At 38.1% G+C, this 14,417-nt stretch overlaps 2 protein-coding genes across 3 annotated transcripts; one reads left to right on the top strand and one right to left on the bottom strand.

Moving 5' to 3' along the window:
- Nucleotides 1-1,786: 1,786 nt before the first annotated feature.
- Nucleotides 1,787-4,968, bottom strand: LOC131314696 (uncharacterized). The gene is made up of 5 exons (XM_058343521.1): nucleotides 4,721-4,968; nucleotides 4,461-4,558; nucleotides 3,478-3,559; nucleotides 3,289-3,374; nucleotides 1,787-2,266 (listed from the first exon to the last, which is right to left on the bottom strand). The coding sequence occupies exons 1-5, from the start codon at nucleotides 4,760-4,762 to the stop codon at nucleotides 2,023-2,025; spliced, it is 552 nt and encodes a 183-aa protein (XP_058199504.1). The 5' UTR covers nucleotides 4,763-4,968; the 3' UTR covers nucleotides 1,787-2,022.
- Nucleotides 4,969-9,035: 4,067 nt separating this feature from the next.
- On the top strand, nucleotides 9,036-12,421 carry LOC131314695 (uncharacterized). Of its 2 annotated transcripts, none has more exons than XM_058343519.1 (10): nucleotides 9,036-9,168; nucleotides 9,529-9,577; nucleotides 10,186-10,263; nucleotides 10,569-10,593; nucleotides 10,712-10,744; nucleotides 10,867-10,988; nucleotides 11,062-11,192; nucleotides 11,288-11,520; nucleotides 11,630-11,874; nucleotides 11,976-12,421. In XM_058343519.1, exons 2-10 carry the CDS (start codon nucleotides 9,575-9,577, stop codon nucleotides 12,069-12,071), a joined length of 966 nt encoding a protein of 321 aa, XP_058199502.1. In that variant the 5' UTR covers nucleotides 9,036-9,168; nucleotides 9,529-9,574; the 3' UTR covers nucleotides 12,072-12,421. The 2 variants fall into 2 exon arrangements, with proteins under 2 accessions (XP_058199502.1, XP_058199503.1); XM_058343520.1 differs by lacking the exon at nucleotides 9,036-9,168 and adding an exon at nucleotides 9,221-9,319.
- The last annotated feature ends 1,996 nt before the right edge of the window (nucleotides 12,422-14,417 follow it).

Raw genomic sequence — 14,417 nt, 5'->3', positions numbered from 1 at the left:
AAAAAAGATGATTCATTTCCTGAAGTAAAAATTTGGGTTTTTTCTTTTCCCTCGTACAACAAGTCTTTTCTTTTCAATGTAAAGATCTTCAACCAATTTTGATTAATAAAATTCTATATACTAGGGTAGATAAACCGAGACACACAGCTCAAAAGCCAAAAGTCTTTAGGTACTTTTAACCCACTGATACAAAGTTCTTTAATCAAAATAGTTAATGAAGTTTCTGCTGTGGAGGATCCTTAAAAGGCAACCACAGAGCATACGCTTCAATTTTTTCTTTTAGAAAAGATTTGAAGTAGTTTTGGAAAAGTTCCCAGAAGGGGGTTTAAGCTAGAATGGAAAACATTGGCTCTGATACCGAATTTGCAAACACGAAGTGGGTACAAACACAAAGTAGGTTAGGATCAAAAGAGAACACAAGACACAAACTATGTGAAGTACACAGGATATAATAGGAAAGTACTGATTCTCACTCGCCTGGCTTTTACATTGGGGGAAGCCCTCCTTTTATAGGCGTAAAGAGGGTAGATTACATTACTGATAGTGTCATTCAAATAGTGTTACACAGTAACACATATAATTGGAAAATACTATTCATTGAGCATGATCATGATGCCTCCCCAAATGGGGCCGACAGGAAATTGCAACAGAATCAAGATGAGCCAGCAAAAGGGTCCAATGGAGGAGGAAGGGGGCGTCATAGGGAAAAAGGAAACAAAAAGGAAGTGGATATAAGGACTCTCCAATCCCAATGCGAGCAAGCTATTTCAAGCGCTGAAATTAGTACTGCCAATGAACTGAATCGGATCAGGCAACACTCTTCTCCTTATGGGGACGGAACCGAAAGATTGGCACATTACTTTGATAATGCACTTGAGGTGCGCGTTTGGCTGGCACTGGGACAGCATTATATGCTGCTTTTACCATCAAGAGGATTTCAGCTGCTGATATTGTGAGAGCACTGAGAGGCTATGAGGTACACTTGAAATCGTGCCCTTTAACAGGTTGTCTAATTTGTTGGCAGATAGAACAATCGGATCAGTAGCTCAGAATGCACTAAGGCTTCACATTATCCATTTGGTATTCAGTATGGGTTCCAATGGCCTTGCCTAATCCAACAATTCTCCATGAGGCCCAGCGGGTCACCTAAGTTTCATATTACGAGAATTGACTTTCCTCAACCAGGTTTTCGCCCAACTAAGTCGAGGTGACAAGTAATAACCCATCACCCATTTATAGACAAGAGATTGTAAGGGGAGTGATGGTTGAGATGATTTAGGTTAAGTGCACCAATTCTGAGGTGCATGACAGAAACTAGGTGATGCAAGGATGGCAAGAGCAAAGCATCTCAGCTTTATCTGGATTAAAGCATGCCACGGAGTAAAAGAGAAAGAAGTTCTACCACTTGATCGGGTAGTCTGCTACAAAGACTTCATGAACATGAGCAGAGAGTTTTTCCCCCCCTTCGCTGTCACGAAGTTTGACAAACATTTATATCATAATTGTAGTGATTTTTTATCGAGTAGATCAATTAGAGAGATGATTTTGAGTTGATTTAGATGCTACATTCTTAGCTGGCATTCTTTTAAGAACACTTGTCTAGCTCTGAAACAGTACATCACTACATACCACCAACTGTATACTTTTCGAGTACATTCAGCAGTTCAAGTTCAACATTGAAGCCATCACTCAAATAGCATAAAAGAGTACCACTAACCAAGTCATGACTCACATCAACGACAACAATCAGGTTGTACTGTCAAATAATATTCAGGACAAATAACTCTAGTATCAAACAATAATCAGATGGATTGCAAAGATGGGGCTCAGAACAGAGTAGCATTAATGGAATGGTATCATCATTTAACACCACTAACACATACAAAACTGCTAATTAAGTAGAACTAATTCAATTGCCCATGATACACTTAACAATAAGTTACAGGTGCTGACTATTCTGAGAACCTTAAAGCATCGAGAAATCAAACTCACATGGCTTTGACAGTAATCACCTGATGGAAATCATTCTCTTTCCTTTCGACCTTTCGGAGGTCTTAGAACACTCCAGTCCAGCTTTTCACGCTTTGGTTTCCTATAAGAACTTCTACTATCACTTGGCGATGCTTCTTCATCACCTTGAATATTTTTCTGCGATCTATTTAAAGAGTCTACTCCAGGTTGCTTCCTCTTAAGTTCTCCATTTTCATCGTTGTTGACACTATTTGGTTTCAAGTTCTCGGATTCGTAATTTGTGGAACCATTTTCCCTGTATTAACAGAAACAAGGATAATCAGATGTGTCAGATTAGGAGTGAGTATAGACAACACGGACTGTATTGTTTAGAATGATTAATTATTAACCCTTCAATTCCAGTCCACAAAATGTTTCTCAAGGACTTTCAAAACGCACGAGTAGGTCACAGGTCAACAGTAGGTGTGTGACACACAGTTCAATAACCTATGTGACAGAGCATGGATATATATTGCACCGTAAGCATCAGATAGATACGTTCAGGAACTGTATCAACATAAGTACGGTGAATTTCCAACTAAATGTACAGCAGAAATTTTCTCCAAGGTGTTCGTTGACACATGACATTGACTAGAACTCTAACCATTTTTCACCGAACTAAGCCTCAAGTCTTACTCAAGTGGGTCAGCCACATGAATATTTTTTGTCATTTCGCTCAATCTAACACTATATGTTCACTTCCATTTAGCATTATCGTATATTATGTTCAAATATCGACCTTCCCCTGTCCCTATCATTTCTATTGATATTAACCTTATCTCTTATCTTTACTGTTGTATATACCGGTTCTCGTCATACATGACCAAACCCACCTTTCGGTTTCACTCCTTCAACTAGTCTGCCATGGGCGTTACTGCCGCTCCTCTGAATTCATATGTTTTCAATTGCGAAAACATTGTGACCCATAAACTTAGGATTGACTGGACAAATTGACGAGACTTGAAAATCATGTCAACATGTCAACAAAGACATCGATGATATTCCCAGTCAGCTTTTTATGTCCTGCTTTGTCAATATGTATGTTCTATTCAATAATCTCTTGGCACAAACGATCCCTTTCCTTTCCAGTTTGGGTGAACAATGCAAGCTGAAAAAAGGCTTGTAGCAATTTAGTTTATAGCAGATCCCCTTACAAGATATTTACTGTATGGAGAATGAACTATAGCAGAACCAAACAGGTGATTCCCAACCTATCCAAGAGATAAAATACTAATAACTACTACTAAATGAACTTGAAGGGTCTAAGAAAGCACCCACCTATTAGAAGCTCTTCCATTTGGCTTGCCAGAACTTGGGGTAGAGGCTTCTGATTGACAAGGGCTTGTTCCTTCTTCATTCAATTTCTACCAATGCAAGGCTTTGAAATGAGGAGAGCAAAGACCACAAGAGCAAAACTAGCGAAATAGTAGTGCAAAAACTTCAAGCTACTCAATCCTTCATACTCACATCAATAGAAGGGTTAAAACTTTGAAATGACATCCGGCCTTTCATAGCCCCTGGATGGGGGTCACCTTCTAGAATCACAGTACTGCAAACAAAGATAGCCACGAAAATTCAGAGAAACAATAACGTGCAAAAAAACAGAAAATCACTCAAGGGCAGAAAAGAGGTTATTGGGCTAGCAGCTGCTACTCAACTATAAACATACACCCAAATGGAATGTGCCTACTACACAACAATACTAACAGTACTCATGCTCATGCAATCCCCAATCCATGGGGGTATGGGAGGGGCGGACTGGAGCTAGGTCTCTGCACTCATCCGGCCTTTCATAGCACCTGGATGGGGGTCACCTTCTAGAATCACGGTAATGCATACAACGATAGCAACGGAAATTCAGAGAAACAATAACTCGAATAAAAAACAGAAAATAAACTCAAGAGCATCACTCAAGAGCAGAAGAGAAGTTAACACCTTAACTGCTAGCAGCTTCTATTCAACTATGAATATACACCCCAAATGGAATTTGCTTTCTACGCAACAACAATAACGGTACTAATGCAATCCCCACTCCATGGGGGTATGTTCGGGGGAGGGCTGGAGCTAGACCTAACCTTAGACAATATAAGCGTACAGTGGCCGCTCTCAGAAAGTTTTACCACTGAAATAGCCGCCCCCAATACCAACAAAAATCGAGGAACTCAAGGGACATTATGCAATGAAACCATGCTCCCAAATCAAAATCTGAATGCATCAGAGAGGGCAGGCCTAGAGACCCGATTCAACCCCTAAATAACATAGTTTCACTAAGGCATGCAAATACAGATTCCAATGCGTAATCACATAAAATCAAACCTTCGCCATTAAAAACAGAAACCAAACACCCCCCCCCCCCCCCCCAAACAAACTTGGACACCTTCAAGAACCGAATATTGGCCGCATTAACAGTACAAAGCAAAGTACAGAAATAGAAAAACCTACAAAAGTACCATTTTTTTAAGGCACCAGAGAACGGGAAGTTCCCAACAGGTATGACTTCTTCTTCCTTCTCACACTTATCTTCTCTCAGGGCTGCCCTTTGCATGAACTGTGATATGGAACAAGAAAATCCCACAATGAGCAGACCAAAATTTTCGCTTCGATTTCGAAAAATTGAAGAATACCCAGATCAAAATAAGGAAAGCCAAGTTCAAATATCGGAAAATTAGATTGAATTAGCAAACCTATACGAAGGAGTTTTAGAGATTACCTTCAAGTTCTTTAACGTGCTGGAAAGCTCGCGTTTGGCCATCTGAATATTTTGGGAAACCAGCTCCCAAGTCCCACTATAGAGCTCCAACCAAGATTTTGACCCCTGTTCTCTCTCTCTCTCTACGCCCGCGGCAGAGGAAGCTTTCTCTGGTCTGGGAGGCAAACCACCAGAATAACGAGCCAAGACGCCCCGCGAGGGTTTTCGAGAGTCTCAAAACACTCCGTTTTAACCTAAGATAACTAACGTGCCCCCCTTGGTCGGATGGTGTTGTATAAAAACGGAATGACAATCCCACAAAACCGATTGCTGTGACTTATTTTTATCCATGATTTTAGTCTTGGTTCTTGATTTTGAGAAATCGGCCGGTTTTGATTTCATGTGATAATCGGACTGAAAACTGAATTGAACCGTAACTATAATCCAACTACATTATTATTACGCAAATATCCAAATCTATATATCAATACGTGCATATTAGTTCTGCTCAGCAGATGGACCGATCTGCTCAAATCGCTTAAACCAAACCACCAATGAACCAAACCGTGGTAGCAACGAACGGATACAGATCCCAATATAACAATTCTGGAGGATGCGAATCAGATCGGTTGACGGTTCAAACCGAATCATCTGCCCAAAACAAAAACAAAAAATTAAAACACAGTAAAAAGACTATAAGGCAGAAACAAATGAAAATCCTAATATAAAATTCTAATGCCTTGTTTGGATGACATTTTGAAGGAAAAAAAAAATTCAAGTCAAAAAACACTCCTTACCTCGGCTTTCAATCATTACTTTCATTTATCTCTCCACTTTCGAATCATTATTCTCATTTCTCTCTTCACTCATTATCCCTTAACTTCAATTATTACTCTAATTCTTTCTTCACTTATTACCTTTTGTCTTCAATTATTACTCTAATTCTCTCCCCACTCATTATCCAAAAAACTAAACTAAAAAATTTTCACAATACTATCCAAACAAGACATTAAATTGCTCGGACAGACTCACCCACAGCCACAAGTTTGGCTCCGCCTCTCTCCCTCCACTACAGTCTCAATCAGCCTTGTGAAAAGTAATGAAAAGCAGCTAGCAGCTAGCAGCCCAGCATACTTAGGCCCCGTTTCGGAACGATAAATAAGTACTTATTTTTTAAAAAGGTAATTTTAAGCTCAAAAATTATGTGCTTACACAAATAATTTTCCTATCACTATGGATTTTGTTTGATAGATCTCATTGAGATCTTTAATAAGCTGCAAAAAAATTTGAAAAATTATTTTTCATATATATTATTTTTAAGTTTGAAAATGTGAAATAAGTACTTATTTTTTAAGAAGGTGTTCTGGAACGGGGCCTTAGGTCCCGTTCTAGAAATTTTCTTAAAAAATAAACTGCTTATTTTACATTTTCAAACTCAAAAATAATATAAATAAAAAATATTTTTTCAATTTTTTTACATCGTATAAAAAATCTCATCGACATCTTTCAAACAAAATCCATATTGCATATTTTTAGATTTCAATAAACCTATAATTTTTGAGCTTGAAATTGCCTTCTTAAAAATAAGGACTTTTTTTTTTGTTCCGAAATGGAGCCTTAGCAGTTAGCACCTACGAGTAAAATTTTGGAACACCCAAAAATATTTGAAGATAACATCCAGGGAAAACAATAATCATTACCCTACTTCTTTCTCCAATCATTACTCTATTTTTTCAATTATTACTTTCGCATCTCTCTTCAATCATTACCCTATCTTCAGTCATTACTCTATTTCTCTCTCCATCCACTTTCAAAACTAAACTAAACTAAACTTTCAACCAAACACTACCCATAACTTTCTTTCTGGGGGTAAAAGCAGGGACGGACCTAGGTGGGGACGCGCGGGGGGCACGTGCCATCACTCGAAATTACAATATTTTTTAAATATTTTTGTACAAATTAGCATAATTATGAAAGTGTGTTTATATATAATCATACACACTTTCATATAATTCGAAAATACACATATAGAATTAGTTTATGCTTGAATTTTATCAAATAATGCATTTAGAGCTCTGCTATACATACTGATCAAATCCCCACTGAAATCGTACCAACGGCCGCGCCGGGCCATCTCCGGCCACCCGACGGCCGATCCGAGCCGTTCAAAAATTCTTAAAAAAAAAATTTGCAGGAATCAACAACATTCGATGTGTGTAAGGTACTTGGATCAAGCACTCTATTTTTCGTGTATATATGTACAGGTTGGTACCTATAAGTTTTTTGATGCATTTATACATGCTACTTAATAATTTATAAGTTGTTTGTCTATTTGGAACTTTTTTTTTATTCTCTTTATTTTTAATCATCTGGAGAAATATTTTACCATAAAGTTATTAACAAAACTAGTTCCATCATTCTAAAATTTGTCGATTTTTATTTGAAAATATATTTTAAATTTTTTGTCTAAGATTCGTACTCATTTTTATCTAATTTAACTTAAAGTACGCGTTATAAACTATTGTAGTTAGTAATGCATACCTTAATTTTGTACGGTCTTATTGTGATTAGACTAAAAAAATGAACTTTTACCATTATGATTAACAAGGTCCACTAGACTATATTCCTGGATCCGTCCCCGGTAAAAATTCTGCTTTCTAACTTGTATTATGAACAGCACACCATTGCAACCTTTACATGCATCTAAAAATCAATGAATATGTTGACATCACGAATGCTACTGGACTTTAGAGTGGATGAATGTTTGGACTTGAAGTTTTGGGGCTCTATTTTTAAATTTTTTGGTGTACATAACAAAAATAAATTGTATGCTCAAATCCGCCTAAACCAACTAAACAACACACACGGACGGTTGGTGGATAGAGAAAACGATAATCCGCCACGAGCAAATCGAATTGGAAACCGAACCAATCCGTCCAAAATCGGTCTGCAGGCAGCCCTAGTACATATAATATCCAAAGTACTCAGTTACGGTTTGTCAAAGTTTGGAGCCTCTCCCCTTCGCGTCTCTCTCTAACTCTCTCCCTCACCCTTTCGGTTTACTACATTTGGGCTTTAAGGAATGCCTTTTGGCATAACAACTCAACTAGGGAAGCTATTCGGCTGTCTAAGTTGATCATTGATCATATAAGGAGCAGGCAGGCTGGCTGGTTTGAAGAATATCAAGAGATCCGTCCTAAATATGCTCACAAAGTTACAATGGGGTCTACCGGATACTATCATTGTTAGCATGCCTTCTTGAAATCTCCATGTTCTCTAATTAGTGTGCTATATTGGCTTGTAACAGGATTGCTATAAATCTGTCGTTCTTTTAGTAAGGGCTTGCCCTGAACAAAAGAGGCTCTTTTTTTATTGGAAGTCATGCATCTCTTTCTCCCTTCGAACACTAGGCCTTATTCGTTTTGGGATTTTGAGGGAGGTATTTGAAAGTAATGAACGAAGAGAGATGGATAAAGAAAATTTATTGGAGACCGTACTAATGCGATTTGAGTTCCCCAAACGAACAAGGTTGTGTTTCTAAACCTATAATGTAGTAGTACTTAATTTTTTTTTTGATTATTTTGTTGTTAGATATTTTAGTATTAAAAAATACTGACTGGTTTTGGTAAAAACCCTAACCGAATTAATAACCTGATTTTGGTCATGGTTTATGTAAACTGGAAAGGGAATTGATTTTCACACTCTTCTTTTTACAATTGACACTCCATTATTTTATCTTAATCCACTTAAGTTTACTATCTTGACTTTTATTCAATACACTTTTTCACCAATTCAAGGAAAATAATGTAAATTTATGTGGATAAAAAACAAAAAAGGGAGTGTGAAAGATTAAAAGGGAAGTGTGAAAATCATTTTCCAAATGAAAACTGGCAACTTTAGTTATAATTTGATTCTGAGTTTATGTTCTGGTTTTGATCTTGATTTTGTTAATAACCGAAAGGCACCGTTGTCATCTTAACTGGTGATGGTGTTGTGCAGTGATATACGCAACACCGTGTTGCGCTCTTTCAAGCCTTCGGATCGTGCATCTGATGGTTCGAATCTCATCTCGGCGATGAACGACTCTTGATCATTGATTATTGAAATTAGAACCGAACCATTAAATACACGATCCGATGGTTCGAGGTGCACAACACCGACCCAACCCAACTCATCCCTAGACACGGAAACCGAAAAGGGAGATCCGTGCGTTCCAAACAGCGAAAATTCCCAGATCACACCCCGTGATTTTTCATTGAAAAAGTACTTAAATGTCGGAAACACCCCTCCTTAACTTCACGGAGCGTCATTATTATTATTATTGTTATTAATAAAAAGTGGTAGACGAAAATCAGTTTCTCTTTACTTATGCCAAAGTTTCCTTCACCGCCAAGTCGCCATTGCCAACAATTGGGTTCGAGTGGAGACCCCCCAACCTTGTGATCTTCCCTCCACTTGGAAGCCCAAAGGTTCGATTCTAGCTTCTGACCAAAACCCTGAATTTTATTCGTCGTCACATACTACATATTACATGTATACATCACATCTTAACATCCATACATAAACACGAGCGCCTTTCTGTTGTTTATTTCGGTCTCTGTCTTTAGAGACTGTGTTCTGGTAATCGTATATACACTGTCTTCCTCGTGTGCGTATTGTTTGATGGTTTTGTGCGACATTGTTGGCATCTCAATAAATGGAAACTTAAACTTGTGGTCGTTGTTTTTTTGTTGGGCTGATCATTCTGTTATTTGGGTTTTTTTTTTTCTTTTCCCCTTCCCCTTATTGATACGGACCATACGGTTATCTATCTGTTGCTTTTGACACAGATTTTCGGCGGTTTTCTTGTGGGTAGACATCATATAATCTCAAATCATGGTATGTTTTTGACCGATCATTTATTTCATTGTTCTTTTCTTTGAAGGTAGTTAATCCCAGAAGGACTTTGAGCCCATGTTTGGGTTGTCAATTTAATTTCGTAACGTTGACTCTAAACTTGAGATACTTGATTGTTGAATCGGAATTTAGACTGAAGTACAAACTAGTTTTTTTTGCTTGTGGGGTGGATGTGGTTTTTTGTTTTAGTACACAGAATGTTTGTTTAATTGTATGTGGCTTTCTCAATTCATAAACGTTCAATCACCACAGTCCCTTTCTTAGACAGGACAACCGAAAGGGAAGGGTCCGAAAAAAGTAAAGAAAGTAAAACAGGAGTAGTAAATTTCTCATAGCCTGTGGCTATCTCAATAAAAGAAAACCTACATGTGAAGCTGGATCAAAGAAGGTTTTAGGTTTCACATGATAAAAATAAGTGCAATCAAATAAAAATTCACTTGAGCAGGCTGAGCTCAATCTATTGCTACATGATGTTCGAGACATTTTAGCTGTTGGCATAGAGTTAGTGATCTTAGAAGCTGGTTAACATAAGGTTTGATGGTATGCTTCATTTAAATTGACTCATGGTACCTTTTGTTCATTGATTGCAGTATGAAGAAGGCTATGGCGTCAGCAGTTCCACCTTTGAACAGAGCTACCGATGCTACCCTGTCTCTTTTATTGAGAAGGTAAAGTACTCCTTCTTGTGCTTTTATCTTCCTAACCAATTTGGTTGAACAAAATAGGATTCTCCATTGTTTGTTCGATGTTAGGACTTGGCATTTTGAGCTTGGATTAACCCTTGCGACTACAAATGACAGTAATTATTTCCTTAAATTTTAAAGGAGGCCTTTGAGCGACATTACCTTTTGGTTTAGAGCTATAGTACTGCTATACCATGTTTACTATCTTTTCTCGATTATGTTGATAGTTTGAGTTTTGTATTTCAATTATGTCTAGTTTTTCGCTCTCACTCATTTTTTATTTTTTGCAGTCACATCTGGAAAATGGCGATAAAAGTATGTTCACTTGCTTAGCTACATATCTGCAATACTGCCCTGTCATATTTATTTCTTCTAATCAGAAATATAAATCATGCCTTCCGTTTTCTATAACGAACTTTGCTACTGTTTCCAGTCATAATGCCTCCCTCAGCTCTGGATCGTCTGGGTATGTATTATGTAGATCCTTCTCCGCATAACACCTTTCTTTGTAGTTGTCTGCTTTCTAATGCATTCGAGTTTCATTGGGATCACTACTTGAATTCAGAGATTTAAATTTTATTCTGGCAGCATATCTACAAATTGACTATCCAATGGTGTTCGAACTTAACAACCCTTCTGCTGGAAAAATAACTCATTGTGGGGTGCTAGAATTCACAGCAGATGAAGGCCTGATATACTTGCCATACTGGGTAGGTGGTACTAACATTGTGCTACTTAATTTACTGCTTACTTGTGAGTTTCTTCTAACTGCTATGCTTTCAGATGATGGAAAACATGATCTTACAAGAGGGAGACATTCTGCAAATTAAGAATGCCAGCTTGTCAAAGGGGACTTATGTGAAACTGCAGCCTCACACCAAAGACTTCATAGATTTAGCTAACCCAAAAGCCATGTTAGTTGATTGCTTTGGCACTTATCTTTCTCTTACCAGCAATCTTGTTGATTGTTTCACCTGGGGTAATTTAATTGGGTTCTCTCTTTTTGCAGCCTGGAGACAACCCTTAGGAACTATTCTTGTTTGACAACTGGTGACACCATCATGGTTGCTTATAACAACAAGAGATACTACATTGATGTTGTAGAGACAAAACCTTCCTTTGGGATAAGTATCATTGAAACTGACTGTGAGGTGGACTTTGCCCCTCCTCTTGATTATAAAGAACCTGAAAAACCTGCACAATCTAATCCTTCAAAGAAGAGTCAGAAGACACCACGAGAAGGTTTCTTTTATTAGTTTGTTTATTTTGTGTTTGTTTCAATCTCATCTGTGATGTTTGAACTTTTCTTACCTGTTCATCTTTAATCTAAGAATAATTTTTGAACTTTCAGTTCAAGAAGAAGAGCCAACCAATAAGATAGCCAAATTCAGTGCATTCAGTGGCTCAGCAAAACGACTGGATGGAAAAGCCTCAGTGGAATCAGTTCCAGAAGTTTCTTCTCCCATGCTCAAACAGCACCAACCAAAGGCTACCAATGGGGTGAGTGGTTCTGTGTCATCAAGCTCTTCACGTCAACGTCCTGGGAAGCTTGTTTTTGGTTCAAATTCGGACCAACCTCCAAATGGAAAACCAAAAGTATGTCTCAGTCAGCCGAATGCTCCCCTTGCAATTTAAGGTAGTGGCTGATGTACCGCTATGATATAAATTTAACTGGTTGTTCTTTCTTTGCTTTTTAGGCTACTTCGAAGGACAGCAGTCAAGAATTATCAGAGAAGAAAGAAGAGCCGAAGTTCCAGGCATTCACTGGGAAGAAGTATTCACTGAAAGGTTGATCCTGATTATTTTCTTTGTTTAAATTTTAGCCCACATTCCTTTTGAAAATGGATGAGAACCAATTTAGTGATGGAAGGGTGAGGCCAACTCTCGATCCTCTAACCCTTTTCAAGCTTTTGCTGCTAGGTTGTATTTAGGTAAATCCATTTTTATGATGCAGATTTTCATATTTAGGTTCAGCAGGTATTTAAGAATTTTCAGTACCGTTCCCCTTGGGCAAATTTAGTTCTTGGATCTGGTGGTATTGCACTTTTGTTTAACTGAAATTCTCAGGGATCAATCACTCTCTGTTCTTGTGTACATGCAGAAACTATGTGGGTAAATATTAGCTTGTTTTGTATGTTTTTTTTGGTGCTTTTGTTTTCATGAAATTGCACCTTAATTCCTTTTGAATGCAATTAGTGAGTTCTAAGGAGCTACAGGATTCAGTTCTCACCGCAATTACCTGAAAGCTATGCATCCCTGCTATAAAAGCCACAAAATATACTGCAACCCCCTAAGTTCAGTTTCATACCAGGTAGAAAACCGAATATGTGATCCATTGCCAGAAAGAGAAGTTCAGGATGAAACAATCATATGCATGTGTAGTCGTTTGACTCGTTTCCGCAATGCAACTGAGATAATTGTGAATGCCAAATTCAAATTGTTCTTGTTGAAGCCAAGAAGATGCCCAAATTAGGTGTGGTAAGCCGTTTGTGCTGTACTGATTGGTCTTCATTTGTTCAGTTAGTGCTGAGCCCCGTTTACTTATTGGTTGCGTAAGTTGATGTAACACCTTTCAGAACGATTTTTCACTTCAACGCCAAAGCTGCAGCCTAAGGGGTTATACAAAAGAAATCGGTCCTACATAGAAAAAACAATAACACGGTACTGTTGTTGCAAAAACCAGTTTTTGCTTAATGCTGGTAAAACTTACTGATCAATTGGAAAATATGTAAGTCTACTTCAAATTAGGTACTGATGTAGTGAAGCAACGATGACAAAAAGGATTCGGTTGAAAGCGGTGTTAAATTTCTTACATATGAAATCAATTCAGGTTTTGCGAATCACGATAGCCAGAAAGCATTTACCACAAAGCTGAATAAGAGCAATGCATAACAACTGATGTTAGTGCCAGTAACGTATCCTGTAGGTGGAAACACTGGAAATGGTGATGTATTGAAAACTTCTCATAATCGTCTATAATTGAGTTAACACCCACAAAATTAGAATCACTGATATCGTCCCTTCATCTTTCTGCACTACAACAACAGCAACACGAGCTACAGGTCATAGTTCAACCTTTTAGCTGAGGCCAGTAATACATATCAGGTGTCATTGAAGGATTAATGAGGGATAAGACAACACAACCTTCAAAGAACCTTGCAAATAAAAGATCACCGGAAGGGAAATGAAGAGGATTCAGTACGTTTGATTAACAATCAGGAACAATACCCCAAATGTTATGTTGAGACCATTTTGGTTTGACAAGCGATGACTGAGGATTTTCTGTTCTCTGACCATCCACAGTCTCTCACCTTCCACTTGGAACCCTAGCTTGAACCTATCATAATTTGTCGTCTCAGCTGCCTTGAATGCCCTCTCACCCAGAACACAGAACATATCATCTTGGTGAAGTACTTCTTTTTCAAGCAACAGTTCGGCAATCTGAGCAACTTGTTCTTTATGTGTGAAGACCTATTTAGGTGTTAACTGCTGTGAATGAATGTATAACCAGAAGAGAGAAGATTTGAGATCGATCAGTGTTCCATGAAGTGAGTTTACTTGCTTAAATGTTACTATTTAATGTTGACTTTGGAAAGTTGAGATTTCATTCAAAACAAACCATTACAGATGGACAAACAGGGACACACACCTGAGATCAGAACCAAAGTTATAACAGACTCTCAGCAACAACTGGCAGGAACAAAACAGACCAAACTAATGACCGTCCAGTAGGAAATGTCTCTAAGAAACAGCAGATCTACATTTTACGTCGTGTTTCAGGTACTAGTTATGTCCCTTAGATTATGTTCAGTAACATTGAACAAAGCCATTCTGATCTTTGGGGTTATTCCTTAAGTGGAAAGACCCTTGTAGCCTCTCAAGCATAGTGAATAGCCCAAGGTAGCTCACTGGACCACAATAGAGGACTCCTATTAATGTGCCACATCTCCAGAGGCCCATGTATTTCTGGAGTAAGCACAACCAAAGAAGAGGTGATCATGGTACTCTTTTTCCTCATTACAAAGCCCACAAATCTCATCCACATTCATTCCCTCTTTTATTAGTCAATCCCTCGTAGCAAGCTTTCTTGTACAACACGGCCACCAAACAAAGGTCCATTTAGCAAAATTTTGTTTGCA

The sequence above is a fragment of the Rhododendron vialii genome, chromosome 13a (genome assembly GCF_030253575.1).
Source record: "Rhododendron vialii isolate Sample 1 chromosome 13a, ASM3025357v1".
Classification (NCBI taxonomy): Eukaryota; Viridiplantae; Streptophyta; class Magnoliopsida; order Ericales; family Ericaceae; genus Rhododendron; species Rhododendron vialii.
Note: the sequence above shows the minus strand (reverse complement) of the source record. Positions and strands in the feature narration are given on the sequence as shown.

Bases quoted from the DNA above. Each gene is read 5' to 3' on its own strand.
- LOC131314695 (XM_058343519.1), top strand. The intron at 10,264-10,568 runs GTAAAGTACTCC...TATTTTTTGCAG, and splicing joins CTGTCTCTTTTATTGAGAAG to TCACATCTGGAAAATGGCGA. The intron at 11,193-11,287 runs GTTAGTTGATTG...CTCTTTTTGCAG, and splicing joins TTAGCTAACCCAAAAGCCAT to CCTGGAGACAACCCTTAGGA.
- LOC131314696 (XM_058343521.1), bottom strand. From the start codon at position 4,762: ATGGCCAAACGCGAGCTTTCCAGCACGTTAAAGAACTTGAAG. The intron at 4,559-4,720 runs GTAATCTCTAAA...TCCATATCACAG, and splicing joins GCACGTTAAAGAACTTGAAG to TTCATGCAAAGGGCAGCCCT. The intron at 2,267-3,288 runs GTGGGTGCTTTC...CTGTTAATACAG, and splicing joins AATGGAAGAGCTTCTAATAG to GGAAAATGGTTCCACAAATT.